This window comes from Serinus canaria, chromosome 15, assembly GCF_022539315.1.
Source record: "Serinus canaria isolate serCan28SL12 chromosome 15, serCan2020, whole genome shotgun sequence".
Lineage (NCBI taxonomy): Eukaryota > Metazoa > Chordata > Aves > Passeriformes > Fringillidae > Serinus > Serinus canaria.
In genome coordinates, this window is record NC_066329.1 from 8,599,386 (window position 1) to 8,623,052 (window position 23,667).

The 23,667-nt window shown below is 46.3% G+C and overlaps 1 protein-coding gene across 4 annotated transcripts in view; it reads right to left on the reverse strand.

Moving 5' to 3' along the window:
• ULK1 (unc-51 like autophagy activating kinase 1) overlaps positions 1 to 23,667 on the reverse strand; it is a 77,802-nt gene that overhangs the window by 53,518 nt on the left and 617 nt on the right. For 2 of the 4 annotated variants that reach the window (XM_050980412.1, XM_050980411.1), the window contains exons 2-6: positions 22,427 to 22,577; positions 21,528 to 21,620; positions 21,389 to 21,430; positions 7,333 to 7,365; positions 6,537 to 6,573 (exon numbers count right to left, since the gene is read on the reverse strand). In XM_050980412.1, the coding sequence (XP_050836369.1) occupies positions 6,537 to 6,573; positions 7,333 to 7,365; positions 21,389 to 21,430; positions 21,528 to 21,620; positions 22,427 to 22,577 (356 nt within the window). Of the gene's footprint in view, positions 1 to 6,536; positions 6,574 to 7,332; positions 7,366 to 21,388; positions 21,431 to 21,527; positions 21,621 to 22,426; positions 22,628 to 22,766; positions 23,183 to 23,667 lie in introns of those variants that run through there. The other 2 variants (XM_030231281.2, XM_009092373.4) reach the window with 2 other exon arrangements.

Sequence of the window (23,667 nt, forward strand, 5' to 3'; positions counted from 1 at the left end):
ATGATTCCTACAGGCAACAAGGGAGAGCATTTGCATTCCCAGCTTACTCTGTGGTCAGGGCTGTTTTCAGCCCCGAGTCTCTCATGGTGAACTCAGGCCAGCATTGGTGCTGAATCTGGGTTATTAACTGTGTCCAAAAGTGGCATCTGGTGAGGTTTAGGGCTTCCCTCAACAAGAACTGCCAGGCAGATCAGACAAGCACCAGGCAGGGCTGTGGCTGCCTGGGAGCTATGGTCAGCAGCTGGAGACCCAAGGTCAGAGCTTTATCACAAAGACAAGGTCTAAAGGTAGAGCTAAGAGAAAAGACATTAGGACCAGGATTTAAGTCTGCAAGAGTCATTAAGGCTCATCCTGGACCTGGGAAGGGCTGATAGGTTAAATTCACAGTAGGTTAGGGCACATGGCCAGCAGGGATCTGTACCTTCAGGGTGTGAATCCAAGTCTAGGCCTAACCCTCGTGCATCATCACCCAACCAAACCAGAATCCTAATCCCAAACCCCATGTTTGGGTGAACCACAGTCCAGTACTTAACAACAGACTGTACCAAATGACCCCTGCAAACCATCACCTGCCACCCTCCACCCATAGATACAGCAAGAATATCTCAAAATATTTTCACAAGTTTTTAAAAAGAATGTATTAGTGATCAAAATCTGCAAATATAGAAGCTCTGGAGTGGCCTCTCCTGAGATACAGGCTTCCCAGGGACCGTGGTGTGAAAATAAACATTGAAGGGATTAAAATAATTTTCAACTGGCTCTTCTAATCAGAGCAGTGCAACATCAGCTCTCGTTATTTTAAGAACTACATGTATGAAACTCTTGCCAAAGCTGGGAACAGCCTGCTGAACAACAGTGCACCAGCCTGCCTCCTTGTCAGTCACTGAGCAAGTCAGGCTTCAAGCAGACACCATTCCAGTTGAATAAAATAATTTTTTTTGTAAAAGGTCCCTGTAAATTACTTGGGACTTCATTAGAGCTCTTCCAGCTGTTCTCTAGTCTAAAGACATTAAAACAGGCTGGCAGGAGCTTCAAAACACCATTCTAGCCAGTCAGCTAGAAGGGAGGAATCCTTATGAAAACACAGCTGAGGCTGCACACAGCTTTAATACAACACAGGAAATTAAAAATCTAACTTGTAAAATACATGGATGGGAAGCAGCAAGGGACACAGATAAGTTAAGCAATGCTTAGAATAGAAAATAAACTCCCACCACTCCCAGGCCTCACTGTCCTAGGAGGCACAAGCACAGCTAAAGTGTCACCATGGCTATCAGGTGGTCCTGGACTCCCAACACGTGAGAGCAGTGCACATGCACACAGAGTTTCTCTCCCCTCACTGAGCCTTTTTCTCCATGGCACTCAGCTGGAGTTCAGGAGACTCCTCTCCAAGAAGGGGAGATTCTGTGAAGGGATTTTAAGGGTACTAAGAGGCAGCTCAGATGCAAGTCTTCAAAACACACTTGCATCTTCTGAAGAAAGCACTGAATCATCTTTAACAAAGCTCTCCCAACCTCCTGCTGAAATATCACAGTGCACTCAGTCCCATACCATTTTCTGTCTATTAAAAGTCCAGCATCTCTTAGCTGTGCTAAATATTCTCTCCAACAAAAGGGCTCTGTAGTATTTCTGCAGTTTGTACTCAAGTAAATCTATAGAGGAATGGTTAAAACACCACATTTCAACAAAACAGCAGGAATTCAAAAGTTGTTTTTTCCCAATTCAGCTCAGGCCCAGGAAAGGACAGGCTGATCACCCTCCTCCAAACATGAAGCAAGACTTGAAACCTGATAATTGTTATTATTAAGGCAGCAGGCAATTACCAGCTCCTAGCTAAACACACTCTGCCTCTAGCAGAGGAACTGTGGAGAGCCTTGTCCTGACCTGCAGTCCCAGGAGCGTGCCATGGCTTTGAGGCGTTCCCTCTCCTGCAGATAATTTGGGGGCTCTAAGGCTAACACAGCACCAGCCACAGCCCTCAGCAAACCAGCTGAGCCTCCCTGATGGGAATTCTAACTCTTCATAATACTGAAAACAACAACATTGCTACCAAGATCACAAAAATCCATTCATCCATAGAAAACAGGGCTTCTAAACTACCTGTTCCTGCAGAATTTAAGCATTTCCACCTCAAAGAAGTCTGGGCAAAGTTCTCAGCCCTGCAAAAGAACTGTTTTCCTGGCACACAGAATCTAAACTGGTGTCTTGAGCCTGTGCAGACATATTCCCACAGTGCAACTGTGGTAGCAGAGTGGAGCTACCACATTGCAGGGCTGCAAAATCAGACAGAGAAGTCTGCTGGGTCCTCTGGCAGCATTAAATCTCACAAATCCAGGCAAGAAAGCAGGACTGGGAAATTGAGGCTCTGCCCTCAGGAACAGAGAAGGGACAGTCAGTTCCTTGGGGAGGGCAGGGGCAATACCCTTTTACCTCTCTCCATTAACAAACAGGCTGTAACACTGGAAAACAAAACTCCTTATCTCTCATACTCAGCCCATCAGTCTACTGTGTGACAGCAGCAATCTGCAACTGAAGGACAGAAACATAAATACAACTGGCATTTCCAATGACTTCAGGATACTGGCCTGCAAAAGTCCTCCCACACCAGCTACCAACAGCAGAAGGAATGAGAAGATACAGAAAACTCATTTAATTTAGGTGCCATCAAAACCAAAAAACAGAAAAAAAAAAAAAAGAAAAAAAAAAAAACACAAACAAATAAATAAATAAATAAATAAAAAACCCAACAAAAAACCCAAACAAGTGGAGAACAAAACAACTCCCCTTGCTACACCTCAAACTGGCAACTTTTAAGTCTGTCCCTGTAAAAAGGGGATATTCTCATCTTCACCAGAAAACTGCTGGCAAAAAACTAATCCTGCATTAAAGTCTGGGCATCCCTGTGGATGTCTGTGGTGAGCAATACATTCTTGCAGAGGATGCTGTTTCACAAGCCCTACTCTGCCATTACTGAGAAGCAATAATATCCCTGTGTTTATTTTCATGGGCTCCACTTCAGTGATGAGGCACTCTTACTGCCTTGGACTGCTCAGGTCAGTAGATCAGAGAAAATATTTACTCTGGGTCACTGTGGGGCCTACATGCCTCGAGCTCTAAAGGCAGAGAAAAAGGATGAAGCCACCTAAGACGTGTCCTGGTCAGCCTGTTCTGAGAAGTTCAGCCTGGAAGAGGCTGCCAGGTGAACTGCAATAAGCAGCCCTTGTCAGCTGATCCAAGAGGAGATGTACTGCAGTGCACCCACTGACGTTGTATTACATCATTTTGGAAAAGTTATTTAGGAAAAAGAACATCTCCTCTTACCCACAGGTGTCACAAGTATCTCTAACATGGGCCCAATCCAAGTCACACTGAAGTCTGAGACCAAGCTGACTTGTTTGGGTCCTGGCTTTGAACCTATCCCATCTACCCATGGTCAGTGACACTCCTGTCTCCTCAATCTTCTGTACAAGTCAGAACACTTATTCCAGATATATCTGTGATAGAACCAGATCTCCTTAATTACCTGTCTGAAGAGGGAGGAAAGCTACACAGCAATGCTTCACACCTCTGGTTTGCAGCAAGGTCCCTGCACCACTTGGGATGGACTAGAAAGATCAAAGCTCCCTGCATGTGTCATGGTCAAACCAAGAAATTCCCTGTTATGATATAAAGGCAACAGCTTTAGGAAAGGTATAGATGTGCTCTTCTGAAGTGTCCATAACAGCCTGTGCCAATGCCAACTCACAGAAATTAAGAAGGAATTTCAGCCCAGCCTGCTCCTGAGTACCTGAGGACATAATTCCAGTTATTCCTGTACAGAAGCTGGTCACTGCTATAACACCTCCCCCAGCTCTACCCACAGCAGAGACCTGCCACTCTCAGCTCAATACATGATGGCCACCAGTGAAAGGAACATCTAAGACATCTCCCAGAAGGGAAATTGCATTGGACCTCTCAAGGACACCACCACAGCAGAACACACAGAGCCTTGGGCTGTAGCACAGAGATGGATGGGGCTGCCCAACACCATAACCCAGCCAGGCACACACAGTGCACTGCAACGTGCACCTATGCACGTCCTCCAGTCATGAAGACAAGGAGAATTAGAGTGCCTTTGGATTCAGCATGGAATTACCAGATTGCCTAATGCCTGTAATTAGAGGGCAGAATGGATCTGGAAGCTTACAAGCAACTCACTCAATGAGAACCAGGGGATTTGCATGTGCTGCTTGCTTAAGTGTTACAGGAACTACCAGCACAAATGTCTGAGGAGCCAGTGGGAAAGTAGATGCTGCAATTAAACACCATCAGACAATTATCAAAATAACTGAAGCAGCACAATAACCACTCAATAGAGATGAGCCTCCTGAGTACCGGCCAAATACTGAAGAAATCTAAACTTTTCAAGATGAGTTTTCAGTGAAAAATCACTCCTGTCAAAAGCACCCTAGGTGCCTGCAGAAGCTGGAAGAGAACATTCCCCACAGGAGCATGTGGTGGGATGCAGAAATCTGACATTTATCTAAGCTCTGGGATCTGACAGTGATGGGAGTAACTAAACCTTCTTGCTGCAGTCCCTTCCTGACTCCTTCCCCTGGAAATTTGTGCTTGCTGGGTTCTCTTCACTGGCAACCAGCACACAAGTGTTAAGAGTTAAAACAAAACTAAGCACCAACTCCTCAGTCTCAACAATCTTTACAGTTGCCAAACCAAAATATTTCATTGGTAAAAACAATAACTTTCTCACATGAACTCAGGTAAAGAAAGATCAAGTCTCGCACCAGGTAAAACTCAAACAAACAAACTGGGGTAAAACTGAATTTTATTTGGAAAATACAATTCATTGTCATTTTCTCAAACTAGCCACCAACTTCCTGAGTAAGTTCAATTGATAAACCAGGAAGTGAGATGTATTAACAGCCTAAGTAACTGCATGCTTCACTTTTTTCTTGAGGGTTTTTTTGGGGAGGAGGGTAGCAGAAGGGAAAACAACAATGTACACACAGAAGTAGTAGTACAGACCAGAAGATTTCCTGTAAATCCTTGTTTCTGCCATTTGTTTCTGTAATTTCTTGTTTGCAAACACATTTTGCCAATGAGAGTGGACAGCTCACTGCTTTAAGATCAAGGTTTACTTCATGTGCAAGAAAGCTAAAAAAATTAGCTTTCAAAGCCCATGCACTGGTAAAAATGAAGTTTTGCTATTTTTTAAAAGCAAATTATTTATAAAATTTGCATTTCCATTCAGAAAGAAAAAGAAGGTACCAAATACAAAACCATCCTCCACTGGTGCCCATAAGAACATTCTGCCACCACTAAAGATGCTCCTTTTAGAGCACAGCAATACCCAACAGATGGAAAACATATCTAAGACAAAGCACACTAAACCTGGATTTTAAAAAACAAATGCCTGTCACTTCTATCTCACCCACACTTTAAACAAACAAAACACATGAAAGACAGAATATTCTTTTTCATTCAAGTACTAAACCCTTTCTGAAAATTCAAGTCCACAAATATAATTCATTACCCTGTAGGAAGAGTGTGGCATGCTAGCATCAAGCCCCAAATTATTATTCTAGGGACACCAACACTAGCTGTAGGGCAAAGCAAATGTAAATTTATCTTTTAATCCTTCTATTTTTGCCATTTCCAGGCATCACATACCTCAATAAGGTGCCTGAAGTATTATCCAGCTGACTAGCTTTTAATTTGAACAATGTGAACAAACTTTATTTAACCATGACCCAGAGCCACACATGAAATGAGATTAAAGTTGTCTCTTCACATTTAGTAATCTTCTACTTAACATGCAAAACAACCAGAAAGCTTCTTCAAGGGAAAAAACCACAGTTAGGGGAAAAAAATAAAATAAAGCCTATGTCTGAGTGCAGCCAAGTATACTGTTAAATATTTTATCCCCCTACCTGTTCTAGGTACTGAGGTGCAAGGTGATTTTCACAAACCAGGGTCCTCTACCTGTGCTGTACTGAAAAATACCTTGAGGGCTTGCCTGAGTCCAAGCAATACAGCTGGCTGACCTGCAAAGCATTTGGCTTGATGGCAAGGACACCCCTGAGTCTCACCAAAAGGTTCAAGGCACCATGGTCCCAGATACTTGTGCTATACTCTCCAAATGACCCCAAAATTAGTGGGTCTTGTCACCCTCACAGCACTACTGGCTACACCACAGCCATCCTCAACATGCTGAAACAGGAAATATGTTCTGCCCTAGATGTGGGGACACCTTAGGGGTAACAGAGAATATACTCTTGGGATCTTATTTTAATCCAACACTACAGAACTGCAAGGCTTCAGTATAAATAGCTTTTTTCCAGTCACCAAGAAAAGACAACTGTGTCCCTAGCAGAGTTGGAATATGTTGAACCTATAAGGCCATTGTAACTAAAATATGTCACTACTGACCTACATAGAAAGGACTACAAGAGCAGCTTTTATTGTCATGGCTTCTCAGTTTTCCAAAGATTATGAAGGGTGACCCTCCCAGAGGATATTCTCCATACTGCTGTACTTACTGTGAAGGTAGTCTGCCAGGTCACCACCATTACAGTACTGCAAACAGAACAGAAAGCTCAGTTAACACAGGGCAAATCAAAGATTAACAAGAAAAACAGTAAACTTCAGTAGGGTGGCAGGTTTATCACAGTATTTAAATTTACACATGTTAAAATACATATTCAGAAGTTGGCAGGGAAAAGCCCATTCCTGTGGGTTCCTCTCCTATTTCTCCTAAATGCTATGTTGCATGATGATACACCAGCATCATCCATGTTCAAGCACATCAGAGAGAAAGGTAAAAGCAGAACAAAGCAGAGGGGTCACCACTGGAGACAGCAGCAGAAAACTGTTTGAGGAAAGGCTGGGAGTGAACAGAGCTGAAAACTGAAACTCCTCACATCAATGTTCCACATCATTAGGAAAAGTCAACAAGACCTCCAAGTGAGAACTGCAGAGCAAGGGAAACATTGAGAGGTTCTGCAGGTAATCTATGTCCAGAACATTCTCTCTGGTGGATGCCTGAACACACACTGCCCCATGGCACCATCCTGACCCCTGAGGTTCAGTGTCTGCTTAAGTCTGTGCCTGCACAACCTTCTGAGAGCAGCAAGATGAAAAATCCCCTGGGCTGCTCTCTGCACCCACACTCTCCAAGGCCTGAGCTGCAGATTAGATTAACAAAGCCTCACAGGTGAGACTGCCAGCAGGAAGCACCACTTGTGAAACATGCTGATCTGCTTAAAATGGGTTTAAAATATTCAAAAAGAGAAAGACTGAGGGAAAGGAAGTTAAAAAAAAAAAAGACACACTCACCTCCATAACCAAGTAGACAGAGTTTGCCAGTTCCTGGGGAAATAGAAAATGGAAAATTAAGGAATTTATGCACTGAAATATTTCAGACATTTAATTGCTGTATTACCTTCTAAACAGATTATCTGTTCTCTGCTATGAGTCAGACTGAAGAAAGGGTAAAACCATTACAGGTTAATTCCTGGAAGACTGCTTGCTTTGAAAATGCCAGGTATTTAAGCATATTATTGATTTGTGAGAGTGCATCTGTTTAACCAAGCTGATCTCCTGTATTGTGGCTTGGGTCTCCATGTCCTTTCAGGCTCCAGGGATTAACAGTGGCACGCAACACAGATGCTGGCACACTGCTATCTTAGAGCCTTAATCATTTCCACATTTAACTTGGCCCTTTTTAGCAGCTGTGCCCACATGAGCAGGGCTAGGCTGAACAGAAAGATAAGAGCAGCACAACTTTGGAACCTGCAATTCAACCCATGGCTGAAAAGTGCCCAAGTGACACCTTCCATTAGAGGGCAAAAAGGAAAAGACCACAGGAAAAAAATGTAACATTTGCCAACCATATTTTCTACATGCCTTAACAGTGCCATTATCAGGTGGTTAAAGCTGGATTGTAACAGGGGTCAACACCAGCAAAGTCCAGGCCAAATCTCATCTTCCTAAGCTCACTACAGGTGCTGCACTGTGATGCTCTTACCATCCTGGGAGTTCACCTCCTGCCTTGGCTGACCTCTCCCCAGCCCTGGGGAAACATGCCTGTGTCCATGGTACAAGCACAGGAGAGTGCAGAGATGTGTCCCACAAAAATACAGCAGCACAGAGCCACAGCAGGAACCTTGGTGACTGTGGAGCACATGGTGACACCAATGACTACCTGGCATGTGTCCAGCAGAGCCACCAAACCACTGCCAAGGAACAGACATGAAAACAGCCAAATATTTCAACCCTGGGTAGACCCAGGAGGTCAAATGACTAAATCCTGTTGTTTAAACCAAAGTCAGACAGAAGTAGGCCTACCACATAAAATCTGTAAGCTAGAGGTCACTCCTACAGCCTATAAACTAGAAGTCACTCCTAAACTCAAGGCCCAGCTGGGGACACCCACAGGCAGCAGCTGTGTGGGTGAGTGGAGAAGTCCTGAAAGCAGAGGCAGAGCATGGGACTCCACTTCCAGGGCAGCATGACTTTACTCACAGGCTGTTTAGATACCTGTGCACCTGATTTCTCTTCTGACTCAAACAATTTCAAAACCCCCAGCATCCACTCTAGCAGCTGTTTAGTTTCCAAGCAGTTTCCACTGTCTGCTCTCATCCCTTTCACCCTGGTCTGTCCACAGAACTCTGCCCCCCATCAAGCTGTACCAAATTCCCTGCCTTTGTCAATGCCTGGAGTCCTCAGCACCTCTTGCTTTTTCTTCTATCCTTTTAACCTTACCACCTGAAATCTGGGTTTCCAGATGTTTGCTCAAGACTGGTTGGAGGAAGACGAAGTATCTGAGATTTGAGAGACTCAGTCACAGCTGCAGGGGAACTGGCCACCTTCCCTGGAAGGGTTCAAGCACCCACCAGAGCCCAGGGCCACCCTCCATTCTTACAGCTGTTCTCACTGCCAAGCCCAGCTGAGCTTTTAGAAATTGCCGTGTTTGTTGAAAAAGCAATTTTCTGTGATACTTCAAGAAAGTGTTTGCTGCACTTCCCTGCATGAAAAACACTTCTTTCAACAGGCTTTGTTTTTCAACCTCTGCATTTGAAAGCAGCACACATTAAGCCATCCAGCTTCATACACACATTGGATGAAGTGGGAAACCAGTCTGTGGCTAAAAGCACCAGCCCAGGAAAGCAGTGCAAGAAGAAAACCCCAAGCATCATCACAAGCTTTGCACATGACAAAGCACTGAGGGAGAATTCTCAGGAGCATTCAAAGCCCACCAGCTCCTGCTGTCCTAAGCAAGAAGAGCAGAAAGCCAAGGTTGATAAAGACACCCAGGACTTTCACTTCTACAGGAACTGCAGCCTCAGATGCACCAGAAGATAGGAGATACACCAGAAGTAAAAGGCAGCGGCTGGAGAACTCGCTGCAGGGCAACTGCTGGGCACACAGGAAGGGTCTGAAGTGGTTTCTGCAGCCCAGATCAAGTTCATCATTGCCACAGAAACAGGTTTCATAGACACTTCTGGGCTAAATGTGCTGTGATCACTGCAGCTCAGTAACTCTGTGCCAGAAGGGTTTGGGGAAGCTCAGGGTATTATTACCTATGTAGGAAATGAAGAGAAACCAGAGCTTACACAAACCAAGTCCAGAAGATATTTGTAAGAACTTATTAGCCAACAGCTAATGTACACTCTGCAGTATGGCTGTTTTTCCACTCTACATTATTTAAAGACTCTGCAAACAAACATCACCAAGGAAGCCATTGATTTTTGGCAGCCAGTGTGTGCAGTGACCAGGGTTAAACAAGGACTGCACTGGCAAGGGAGATGCTCTGCTTGACTTTCCCAACAACAACATGATCTTGGTGGTTGGTGGCTTTATCTCTTCACTCTGTGTTGGTGTGATAAGAGGGCAATGCCTGAAAGGCTTTGAGGAGAGAAGTTGGTGGCTCCCCCAACCATCACTGGCAACAGCACCCTCTGAAAATCCAACCTCACCAGGCAGAACTGGCCAGAACACCTAGCAAGGGTATTTTCAGATCACAGCTGCCTGTAGCAAGGATGACAAACACATGTGCAGCTTCAGCATTTCAAGACCCAGTTATAAGAAAGATCTGTAAAACTTTGCCAACAAAATGAAACATTTATTTCAAGAAGGGTCCCAGAAACAAACTAGTGTTTGGAAAAAGCCAGTAGAGCTTACTGTGGTTAAAACAGACTCAGCTGTCTGAAGAGACTTCTGGTTTCTCAAACAGGCTGATGGACTTCTCTCAAGCTGATTCAGCAGCAGAAACTACTTCTTGTCCATTTTTATCCTTCCACTATATTTATGATTTTTTCATTAACAAAACAAGGGAAAAAATACTGCAAGCCAAATTCTGCAAGCTACCAGTTTCTCTGAAAACCAAAGCAAAATGCCCAACCCACTCATTTCCACATCAAGAAAAGTATTACAGTTTGCTCTATTTTTGCAGAGGCTTATTTTCAAGAAGTGTTACAGATAATTTCCTCTGGACCTCTTATTCACATGTGCCAGTCTGTATAGCCAAGCCTAATCCTGTCACTAAACAAGCTCAATGAAGGGAACAGCACAGACACAACCCCTAACTTTTCCTGTCATCACAAAGGGCAGCAGTACCCTGACCATGCCCCACAATAGCAGCAAAACGTCTCTGCCAAAGGCATTAAGCTGATAATTAATCAGTCTGGATCATTGCCTGGCTTGTTCTTGCAGCAGAGGCCCCAGTGATGAAGTTACAATTTAATTGAGTGTAAAAATAGGCAACAGCCTCTGCTGTCTACAAATAACACACATCTGCTGATGGAGGACAAAGAAATGAAGAAACCTCATTTAGCAATACACCATAAATCACCCCAAGACTGTGCTCTGTCACAATTCCTCACTGTGACACCAGGAGACATGGTGTTATGGACATTAAGACCCAACAGTCCTGTCTCCCTTTAAATTTTCTCTCCACCCATACTGGAAGGTGGCATGATCCTCTTCTTGGAAAGAGTGTGTTTAGGTGTGTCCAAAGGGAAATGTCTGGGTGTACCCACAGTTAGTCATCCTCCCACCACAGCTTAAAAACTCTCAGAGAGGAATTTTCCTTAGAAAAATCCTCCTCTGCACTCTACTCCTGAACTCAGCCTGCCACCAAGTTTAGAAAGGTGCTCAGGAACGGCAAAAAGTGGAAATTTGATTACACAACACTCCAAGATTCTCTCAGCAGTGCAGTGTTCTCACCAATCTGTGTGAGACCAGTGCTGTAGTAGACTCTGGGGAAAAACCAGCTAAGAATGACTTCTACCTCACACAAAGCCTCTTTTCTAGGGCAGCTGGGAAGAACACTGAAGATGAAGGCAACTCCAGAGCACTGTGGGCTGGAAAGGCTCCTGTTGCCTACAGTAGAGGAGCCATGGGCACTCAAGTCTCAAGTCTTGTTTCACCACTCTCCTGGGTGTTTGCTGGCATCCCTGTGATGGCAGAGGGTTTGTCCCTCTCAGGAGATATCTCCCACAAGCTGCTCAACACCACCTCTCCAACAGCACCCAGAGATGCTGCCCAGCAAAGATAATTTTGCTGCACATGGATCTCTCTAAGCAGGGCCAGGACTTCACCAACTGCACCAACACAACAGAAGTAAAACATAAAGCTGAGGGTCTGACAGTAGAAGATAACACCAACTGAAAGCTAAGCTTTTCCATTTCTTTTTTGTTATTTCCCCTACCCACTGCAGCAGAACCACTGCATCTCGCATCCTCCTGTTTTGCCAGCAGGATCTCATGGAGCCAGTACCTTTCTGACCTGTGGTCTCCAGGTATTGCTTTCTGACAGTGGCACTGGAGTCACAAACACAGTCCAAACAAACACAGCTTTGCTTTACAGAAGCAATTTTTAGGCCAATGGCATCTGGAAAATCCCTAGCTCAGGCAGGGGCTCCCAAACTGACCAGGTTTGGGAAAAACAAACCTGCTGTTCTAAAGAGAGGAAAACAACTTTCCAAAAAGTAAAATCTCTTAGTACTGTTTCACTGTGGCTCACAGCTTGGCTTGAGCAAGCTAGCCTCTGAAAAGGGAAAGGAAAACTGTCATGATATGCAAGGATTATCTTCCAATGCATCTACTGGAACGGAAGCAAGGTAAGGGACAATAGAAACATCCATCAGAAGTGTGGGAGAACCTATCATTGCTCATCCTTTGGAAAACTGATCTAAAGCAAATAGAAGATATTCACATGCCTTTTGACCCCAAGTGAAAAGAAAAACAGGTCTCATGTTTCTGTACTCTGGCCCTGGTTGTCCTCCTCACTCCTCCTGAACATCATCAATAAGGAACTCAGGCTTCCAATTCAGAAGACAACTCAGATGAAGAAAGGTAAAACCTACTGCTACTGACTGGAAAGTGTTATTTTCAGAGTCAGCAGATCTGTGACTTTCCAAAATAATGAGGTCTTCTAATTTCTTAATGTAGATCCCATGGAGTAAGCATCAGAAACAAGACCTGGCAAGGCCCACAAACTTTTCCCTCCACAACTGGCCCACAGCTGGCCACTGACTGCATTCTGCTTCCTTCTGACCTGCCAGCTTGCTCTAGGACGTGGAACAAGCAGAAGGGAGGCCCTGCAGCACAAAAATGGTTGATGGGTGGCCTTGCAGCAGGCAGATTTCTGCAGAACTGGAAGAACAGTGATGCCAAGGGTCAGCACTGCCCAATCCCCCATTCCAGCACTACTGTACTCTCCATTGTAGAACAGATGAGCTGTTTCAGGACAGGTTGTACTTCAGGGCAGATTAAAAACAGCAGGAAAACCATTCTCTGGTACTACACAGGCTTCAGGAAGGGAGGGAGACTATTTCCCATCCCCCTGGCAACAGTTCTAAAGTCTGCTTGCATGACATTAGAAAACAAACAGGACGTCATGTCCGTGGAGCTGCTCTTTCCCAGGCAGCTCAAACCACCACAGCCAGATGGGATCACTGCTGGTGAGGCAGCTCAGCCTTCAAATGACCTGAAGAAACTTTACCATCCCTCCCACAGGCCATGAGCTTCCAACAGGTTCCTTCACCCAGCCCCACCTTTCCCCCCAGCTGGTGATAGCCCTGCTGCTGGGCTTCACAAATTCACTGCTGGCCTCAAACAAAGCACTGAGACCCAGCACACTTGCAGAGAGCTCAGACAGAAAAACCTGACTCTCCTTCTGTGGGGCCTCTGCAGGGCAGCACACTGCAGCAAGTCAGAGCTGGAGCCACCACTGAGCCTAACCACAGAAACCAAAGCATGGATGCACGTCCTGATGGGGTACAGACACAAAGTGCTGGGGTTCACAGGTCACAGAGCTTCCAGGCAAGACCAAGAACATGCACATCACAGCAAATTAAGACTTGGGCTGCTGGAGCACTGAGAAGCAATCCCTTCTTATAGCAGTCACATTGCTCTGGGGGTAACACTGCAGCTCCTACAGCATCTGAGCCCCACCAGCCATGCACTGCCCAAAGACCACTGCATGCAGGCTGCAGCAGAGAATGTAGGAAAAAAAAAAAAAGAGCAGCAGAATCCTGAAAAGTTTGGACTTTCTGACATGAGGTGGAAGTAGTTACCCCTTTGCCAACAAGCAGAATAATATCTAGAAGCTTTTTCAAACAAAACCAAGCTCCTATGCAAAAGGCAATGCATTATGTTAATGCTACCAAGAGAGGGAACTTCAGAATTCTAAAAACAATGACAAAAATAATCAAGACCCAATTTGCTTTTCTGTATTTATTCCTCATCTCCTTCCTGTGTCACAGCCATACCATAAACTGAACATTTAAGGTTGAATTCCCCATTACCTTAAGCTCAGTCACATGTACTGGAATTAAATCCTTGCATACCTTAAAGCTGCATTTTATGAGCCTGCCCAATGAGAAGGGTTAGTGGGGGAGAGCTAAGGGTTGAGGTGGATATTTCAGTTTTAATCACACTCATTGAGACACATTAACTGATTGAGATATGTGCAAATACAAGCAAAGTGACTCAGTCCTGAGGTTTGATTAATGTAGTCCCCCTGATAAATTTGGGAATTGCTTGTTTTTTAATGGTATATACCCAACACAATCTGATACTCTGCAAGAGCTGTTTTGGTTTGGGTTTTTCTCATGTGTTTGTTGTTTTGTTTTTTTTTAAAGCAACTCTGAAAATTAGAGGTCTGACCTCCCAGGGTTTTCCATGGCAGCTGCATGAGCAACTGGCTTTTGCAAGTCTCTTTTTCATCCATTTATTTCATACTTCATTCACCAGATTTAAGAAAACAAGCACACTTGTTACTACAAAGGTGTGGAAACAAGGGGTATAAAGAAAAAGAGCATGAATTTTCTTTCAAATAAAAACAGCCTTAATTTAAGAAGGGAAAAAATCCAGTTACTGGAAGCCAGAGAAACACGAGATCAAATCTGCACTATTTAAACAACAGAGAAATTAGCACTTTTTAACATATTTAGTATGCTGGCTTTGATTGCCAACCAAATGAAAAGAGCATCGAATGCAAATGAAGAGGGTGTGTGCAGGGTGACACAGCACCCATGGGGACACACAGAGCCCACCCCACAGCCCCTGGGCTGCCTCTCAGCCCTGCCTGAGGTCCCTATCACACCAGGAGCTCCCACACCCTGGGCCACCAATGCACTCAGAGCTGGCTGGGAGTCTCCTCCTTCCTGGAGGTTTTTAAGATGCTTTGCTAAATGGGATCTCTAATGACTTAAAATTATGCATCTTTCATTCCCCCCCCACTGGAACCACAGTCTGGCTGATCCCTACTATGCCAGCTCAGCTGACCTAATTCCTCCTGTTATTCTGATGCTAGGAGACAAGCCAGGTGCTCCTGCAGCCAGACTGCACATCATTGCCCTAAGCAACCAGTGATGCACAATTTGATTCATTTCTATCAGCCCCCTTGAAACAACCTTGCTTAGTAAACAGATGCAGCTCTGAGATCCTCACTTTGCATTTTGACAGCATCTCTACATTTATGGTAGCATTAAAGGTCTGCACATTACAAAGCAGGAGACAATGCACAATTAAAGGGCCTCTTTGCTATACAATAAGTACAGCAGAGGTTCCAAAGCTATCTATGGGCAGGGCTCGTTCCTGCATTCTGCTGTGAACATTTGTTATTACATTTCTCAGACAGGAAACCTAACATCTGAAGACAATTAAGATGCTTTCTCTTAATCAAAGTATGTTTAGGTCTGCACCTGAGAAACACTGCCTTGGAAGATCACATCACTTATGTTCATTTTCCACCAAATGTGCCATTTGCTACTGCTACGTGAACATAAGTAACAGCAGGGGAAAAAACACCAGCCAGACAACAAAAAACATCAAGCAAAACCATGTATACTTACTCTGAAAGCAAAACCAAACCAAAAACCTCTCCTTGCCTTTGCAAAGACCACCACCTCTGCTGACCACCCCTGTGCTCAGCTTCTCATTCCCACTGGAGCTCACTTCTGGGATGGAGGCAGTTTGCCTCCCACATCCACTTCTCTGGGTGTTTTTCCAAAGCAAACCACAGCCATCCATCTTGGATTCCTACCACCAGCACCAACCCTCTGTTTGCTGGTCTGTGCAAAGCTTTTCAGCTGGTATCAACAAGTGGGAAGGCAGGTGGTGTGGGAAGGCAGGAGGAGAAGGGAGGACACACCAAAGTGAATTGTACCCTCAATTCTGTATACAAGAATGAGCACTAATATGAGCTTTTGAGACACACAGGTTTATTGCAGTTTCAGAGTTTAGTGGCAGGTTCAGTCTAGTCACAAAACTAAATCTTTCAATTAGGCTTGGGACTGAGCCTATAAATATTTGAAATAAATTCAAACTGTTCTTCCACCTGAATTTAATCCCACCCAGCCACTGATTAGGAGACATCTCTTGCCATCCATCATGCAAATCTTCACCTCCTTGCTTTGCTCACTCCAAATGTGTTCAATCATCACAAGGATTTACACAACGGAAATTTTCATGGTGGAAACACTGGTGGAGCCTCAAGAACAGCAGTACAGAGAGCAGCCACCAGAGCTTTGCTATCAAACTGTGAACACAACAGCCTTCCAGTTTCCTATAACTGCTGGGAAACATTCCTTAATCTGTCATTATAGTCTGAGTAATGCTACCTTCCACAGGAGCTTTGGAGATCATTAACCACCACGTCGCCAGCTCTTCCATGACACCTTAATCATGTGAGAGGAACACAGGTGTGTGCTTTACACACAGCATGAGTAAAACAGTGACCATAATTTCAGAAATGTGGCAAGACAACTCCCTCTAAAAAAAGCCTGTGACTGAGGTCTATATTTAGTGGTCAACATTTGCTGGATGTTTCTGTGACCTGCACAGTGGGATACTTGGCTGGGGAAGCCACCATCAAATCGAAGTTCAACACTACAGAACTCTCAGCTCTCTACAAACGTGGCCATTCTGGTCCACCAAACTCCCAAGCATTTCCTTACAAAACAACTGGCAGAGGATGGCTGTGTTTTCATCCTTTCCTCTTCTAGCTCTAAATTAAGCCCGATTCAATCTTCAGTAAGAGTGATTCCCTTCAACAGATGCGAAGATGCTGACTGAACAGGACAGCAGACACCCCATTCTTGTCTGCAGCACAAACAGAAAGAGGATTGCTTGGCAGTTCAGAGAGCTGCACTTTACACCCACTCACCAGGCAACCTGCCAGCTTCGCTAGGGGATGGAATTAAAACAGGGTTTAAGTAGGCAGCCTGACCTCAGGAGAGCAATCTCCCAGACACAGAGTGCCTCTTTAGTCATTCCAAGTGCCTCAGTGGAGCCCTGTCTCCCGAGACAGAGCATGTAAACAGCAGTGCCTGAGGAACAGAAGATCCTGCATGAGGTGGCACGAGAGGTGGCCAGGCATGAGGTGACACTGCAGCAGCACTGATTCACCCAGCACCACGCTCATCAGAGCAGTGCTGCAGCAGAGGTGAGCAGTGCTGGAGGGCACACAGAAGGACACTGCTGTCCACAGGGGTCCTGGGGGACAGCAGGAGGCACGTACACAAGATGCAGAGTAGCATCTAAAGGCTCTGTGTCAGAAAAAGGGTGATGTGCAGCCAGCACAGCACAACATCACAGCCCAGCAGCCATGGCTCTATTGATCACAAGGACTTTCTACACAGCAGCAACACAAGACTGTCATTACCTGGCTCTCAAGACCAGCCCAGGGTGACTGATAACTAACCAGAGAAGCATTTGTTCTGCCACCCATGCCTTAATCCATGTGCACAAGAAAAATCTGCACTGCAAGGACTCTGTGTTCTTTGTCTCCAGGTGATACAGTCATCGCTGCAGAAATATTTTTGGTGAGTCTGCACCAGGTGATTGAGTAAAGCATTTGTCTCAGCTCATCCCTAACTGGTGAGTATGATAAACCAACCTGTTACCAAAGTGTAGAAAGCAGACCCTCAGGTAACATAGGCTGAGCCAGAAACGTCACAGCCCAGTGTCTTGTGTGACTTTAACAGCTCTGTTACTGCAACCAATCCACCCCACCAGTGCAGAAACTGGGGGGCAAAAACCAAACACAAAAACCACATGACATCCACTCAAGCACAGCTAGTCATAGCTAGGCTGCTTTAAGAAGCAAGTTCAGCTCACAGTGCACAACTAGGGAAAATCTGTCAGTAAAATAATCCTTCTTATTTCATGCAGGAAAATGCTTTCTAATATCCAAAGCATGACATGTCCAGATTCAGCAGATTTTCTGCCCTAGCACCAACACAGCCACATATGAAATCTTCAGCTGACACCTATTCAGCCTGGGGCAGCTGGCACAGAACAGGGAGGGAAAGACACCCAGAATCTCCCACTGCCCAAAGATCTTAGCTATGTACGTAGGAACTTCTTCCTAGTGCTGGAGGAAATTTTCTGGCACACAGTGCTCCCACCATCTGACAAGTTCAAGGGTTTCCTTCCTACCTTTCAATCTCCTCAGCTAATCAAATGGTCTCTGATCACAGATTTAATGTCCTGAGACACAAAGGAAACCAAAGCAAGCCCCACACACCACACCACATGTGCTAAACTTTCTCTGTCAATGAGCATGAAGAGTTGAGCTGATCCTCAGAGTCATGGAGACCAGTTTTCCAAGAAACTTCATTTCCATACCAAGTCCTCCCTTGGCAGAAACCATCATTTGTTGTTACGAATTTGCACCTTAAAGAAAAAGGGCTCATTTGGCTGTTGTCAGAGTAAAAGGACTTGTGGTACCCAGATGTTCCTCTAGACCACTCTGTTCCCCTTGACTGCTGCAGACTGGGGACCCCAGCAAGCCAGCTGAGGGGTCAGGTAGTGCTCAGCAGCAACTAATACACCCCACACATGGTGGAATACAGCTTTTACTGTCTGCCAACCCTCTCCTGTGCCTAGGAAAAACCCACACCACAACTCCATACTGACACTAAATAGACAGCCCTTTTAGAAACGTGGTACAATAAGATTTATCCTCTTTTTGAGCAGGGGTTCTTGCATTAGGCTCCTAAACTATTAACATCACCTCTCATTAATATGAGAGCACATATTAAAGGGAATATGCATATTTCATTTTGTGAGCCATTCTCATGTACTGATGCTGTTCTAAGGACTCAGCAAGGGGATCTATAAAAGTCCAGTCACTGCACTTTTACAGATTAAACATTCATCAGAATCATTTATTCCTAGGAATTTTCTTATTTTGTCATTATTTATGAACCAATATCACAAAGATCTGCGAAATGAGAAGAAACACCGCAATTTTCCCAGATTTGAAGGCTAAATTAAGGGTGCCAGGGTGAAAGCTGCTTGTCAGTACTAAATGTCAGTACTGCAAATGTTTGTCTGGAGCAAATCTAGCCTTACATCAAAAATCTCATGTTGAGAGAGGTCTGGCTAACATGAGTTTTTAACCAGGAAAATGCAAATGAAAGCATCATTGGGTGTAATCACTCGTTCACAGCCACTGTGGTTTTGGTAACCATTTCCTTGTGTGCAAGAAACACACGAGTAAAAGTCAGAGTCACTGTTGACAGGCAGTGCAGAGGAAGGGAGGACACAAAATGCAATGACAGACAAAGCTACAGGGCAACAATAAGTTTCACAGGAAGTATTTTCTTCCCTTTTGCTCTATGTTGCAATACAAGAATAAACATCTTCTGCTTTAGAAAGCCTACAAGTAAGGATTCAATTAACTGCAAATGTGGTATTTTTGAAGATAAATACATATGCAGCTTTGAATGAAGCTCCTGATCTGGTATCAGGGGAGCAATGTGAGTAAGTTGTAGTCTTTTCCACAAAGTAAGGAAAGGTGGGCAGAAGCCAGCCTTCCACAGACCTGCACTTTTACCTTTGCAGATAATTTACTCTCACACAACCCCTAAGCAGACAGAGAAAAGCCAAACATTCAGACACACTAAACACACAACATATGTGGGGTAACTGCAACAGACTGTCTGGTAATAGATCACCTCACACCAGACGAGAGTCCACACACAATGCCCTCTAAATTATCTCATTTTCTCTGAGAAATCAAATTACCCAGGTCATACAAGGACTCTGACAAAGCTGGTAACTAAGCACAAACCTGGGCATGCCTTGAGCCCTGGACCGTTCTTCAGTTCCTGTTTTGTGGTATCTTACATAGCCTCTTGCTAAAATCTCATCAGACTACACTGCTAAACACAGAATTTGATAAAGCTCATTACAAAAGGAGAAAAACACATTTCTATAATTGCAACAATGATGAAATTGCTCCTTTTGCAGAAAATGTCTATGAGTTGCTTCCTACTCAGCAGTAATTTGAAGCAGGGAGAGGAATCTACCAAAAGTGTTGAAATATCTCAGTAAGCATAACTACTTCATACAAATTCTAACTATGGAGTGCAGGAGCAGCCACTCACTCTCTCAAATGAAAAGTTAAGCGAAACAGGAAGATGCATAGAGAGAATGAAAAAAAAAAGAAAAAGAAAAAAACCAACAAGAAACACCCAAACCATGAGATCGAATGCCCCAAGTGGGCTTTAGAAAGGAAGCTTTCTCAGCTACTCTACAGCGCTCATCAGCCCAAAGGCTGCTTTGCCAGCTCAGCTCAGGAGCAGAGCACAGCTATCCAAGATTTCCCAGCAGCAATCCCGCTCCCTGCCAGAACAGCACCAGGCATTAACCACTCTCCAGGACAGCCCTGCAGAGCCCCCCGCCCCGGCAGGGCGGGACCCGGGGCTGTCCCAGCTCCGGGGCTGCGGCACACCGGGTGACACCGGCGGACTACAGCACCCAGCAGGCACCGCCGGGATCGACGCGGAGCCACCGGAGCCAATCCAGGGGAGAAGGAGGAATGTCAACAAACACGGCGGCCTGCGGGATGCGTGATAGCGGCGACAGGGCAGGACACGGCCGATAAGCCACGCCAGGGCCGGCCGGGGCCGCTCACTCGCCCTGGACCGCATCCCCTCATCCTCCAGCACCGCCTGGACCGCAGCCCCTCATCCTCCAGCACCGCCTGGACCGCATCCCCCATCCTCCAGCACCGCCTGGACCGCAGCCCCCCATCCTCCAGCACCGCCTGGACCGCATCCCCTCATCCTCCAGCACCGCCTGGACCGCAGCCCCTCATCCTCCAGCACCGCCTGGACCGCAGCCCCTCATCCTCCAGCACCGCCTTTCCATCCCGCGGTGTTATTTCTTAAAAAGCATTCACGAACGGCAAAGAAAACTTCCCCCGTTACCAAGCAAGATTTAACAAATAATCAAGGGGGAAAAAATAAACTTAAAACGGGATGGTTCGCGTTTCACAGCAGATCGGTTTTAGCCCCTCTAGATTAGATCTTGAGGGCTGACTTTGAAGGAGAAATGTCTGCTGCAATTTTTAACACTTAGTGACGACCACAAGGACAACAGAAAAAATGCAAATTAAAATCCTCTGGAGCTAAGACAATCATATGCTACAAAGTCATGCTTGCACTATTTTTACGTGGCTTAGGAAAAAGAAATTTTCTCAGGGAGTGTATCCAGACCAGAAAAATAAAATAAAGAAGTGGGCATGACAAAAATAACTACTGTTAATTTTATTTCTAACATTTTGAGAACATAAAAGCTCCCAGCACAGACATATTCACCACACTACATTTCACTGTGTAACATCCTGGAGCAGAAGCTCCCACCTCAACTCCCAACTGCACATGAGTTACATGGTCCAGCCAACAACTAACACATGATCTGCTGTGTTTGTTTATCTTTCCCTAACTTATCAGAAGGCTTTCTCTTCCCCCTCCTCCCCCCCGCCCCGAGCACACATCTGAATAAAAACACTTGTTAAAAAGTGAAATTTCACAAACTCCGTTCAACTTTTCCCAAATTTAGAATGCCTTGACATAATTGAATGTATTTACCTGGAAGTCATACAAGGCAACAATGTTTTCATGTTTCAATTCCTAGAAAAAGTAAAAAAAAAAAAACAAAACCATAAGCTTGGAGCAACAAAGGGAATATAGAATAAAGACTGAAGAAAATAAGTCAGTCTGCCGTTACCTTAAGAATTTTTATTTCCTTGCCCAGCAGTGTTTGTGATTTTGCAAGGTTCTTCTTGTTAATACATTTCACAGCTACTTCCAGCTCAGGTTTCTGAAACAGTACATAAATAATACAAACAAATGTAAATTTCATCATTCATTCACATTAGGATAAGCAGCCGCTTAACAGATTACAAATACTACTGAAAAAAGTGTCTTGCAGCACCGGTAAAGGCCCTACTTCACATCCTAATGCCTTCTCCTTACTTGTTTAGACTTGCCCTTTCCTGAATTATGCTTGTCAGCCCAAGGAGAAAAGCCCAAGGTTTAAGTTTTTGTTACTACTTCATACAATGATTATCCTCTTATTTAATCACTAGAAATAAATGCACTGTGGGAGCCGGGGCTTATCCCAAGCAATAATAATGGAAAATCCACTGCCGGATTGGTTTCCTTTTATTTACGAGTAAGAGATTTCTCCTCCTCCTGGAAAAATTAAGTGGAGAAGGAGAAGACTTCACAAGCACACACACACACAAAAATCCCAAAGTAAAGAGTTCTTTTCATAGATACTGTGTGGGGATTTTTTTCCCCCTTGTTTTGGAGGTGAGGACGGGTTTTGGGTGGATCTCTGGGCACCCCACAGGCAGCTGACGGCCTCCCAGCCCCAAGGTGAAGCCACCTGCCCGGCTCCTGCCGGGACACGCACCTGCTTGGTAGAAACTCCAAGGAGAACAATAAAAAATAAAAATAAGCACCCCAAGCCCGGGGTGATGCCCAGGCTGGCAAGAGCCGCCGCTTGCGGCGGGGATGCGGCGACCGGGGCGCGCTGCCCCCAGCTCGGCCCAGAGCAGGAAATAAATAAATAAATGAAAAGAAGAAGCGGGGAGGGTGGAAATAGAAAGCAGGGATTCTCACCTCTTTGTGCCTGCCTTTGAAGACGACGGCGAAGGCTCCGTGCCCGATCAGGTCCTTCCTGCTGAACTCAAACTTTCCCACCGTCTCCATGGCGCTGCGCCGGGGGGTCCCGGGGGCCGGCGGCGAGGCTGCGGCCGGGACGGCTTCAGAGCTGCAAAGGGACGAGGAGGAGGAGGAGGATGGCGGTGATGAAGCAGCTGCCTTTAAAGAAAATTAAACCTCTCCCAATCCAAACACGACGGGGGTAACCCCCGCCACCGCCCCCCTCGGAGCGGTCGGGAGCCGGAGCAGCCCCGCTCCCGCCGGCCCCGGCAGCTCCGCGCCGGGCTGCGCTGCCCACCTCGCCCTCGTCCATGGGCTGCCTCTTCCTGCCGAGCGGCCGGGAGCCGGGCATTGTCAGCGGCCGGGGCGAAGCTGGCTCCTCAGCAGCGGGCCTCCCCCATCTCCTCCTCGGGCCGGGCCGGCGCGGCTCCTCGGGCCCCGCTTCAGGCGGGGCTCCCCATGCCGAGCCCCGGCCCCCCCGCCGGCAGGCGCGGCTTCGCCGAGAGTCCACCTTAAGCGCGATCCACCTTAACGCCCGGTCCGCCTCACGGCAGCGCTCCACCTTAAGCGCGATCCACCTTAAGGGCCGCCCGCGCCCCCGGCTGTGAGCGCTGGCGGGGCCGGGGTCGCGGGGCCGGGGTCGCTCCGCGGGAGCCGCCGCTCGCTCGGCCGGGGCCGGACAAAGCTGTGCGGAGCGGAGCGGGCGCGCCGGGCGGCGCAGGCGCGATGCGCGGCGGGGGAGGCGGCGGGCAGGCGGGCGGGCAGGCAGGCAGAGCGGCGGCGGCGGCGGTGGCACCTGAGGCGGAGCGGCCGGGCCCGGCACATTTAAAGGCGCCGCCTGCCGCCCGCCTGAGTCAGCGCCGCGCTGCCGGGCCGGGAGGGCTCCTGGCAGCCACCCGGCCTTTGGGAGGTCACACAATCATGGGATGTTCTGAGTTGGAAGGGACACACAACGATATTGAAGTGCGGCTCCTGGCCCTGCACAGCAGAGCCCCAAGAATCCCACCACGTGCTGAGAGCATTGTCCAAATGCTTCTTGAGCTCTACCAGGCTCGGTGGTCACCACTTCTCCAGGCAGCCTGTTCCAGTGTCCAGTCACCTTCTAGCAAAGAACCTTTTCCCAATATCCATCCTTAACCTCCCCTGACACAGCTTCAGGCCATCCCCTTGGGATCTGTCGCTGTCACCGCAGATCAGTG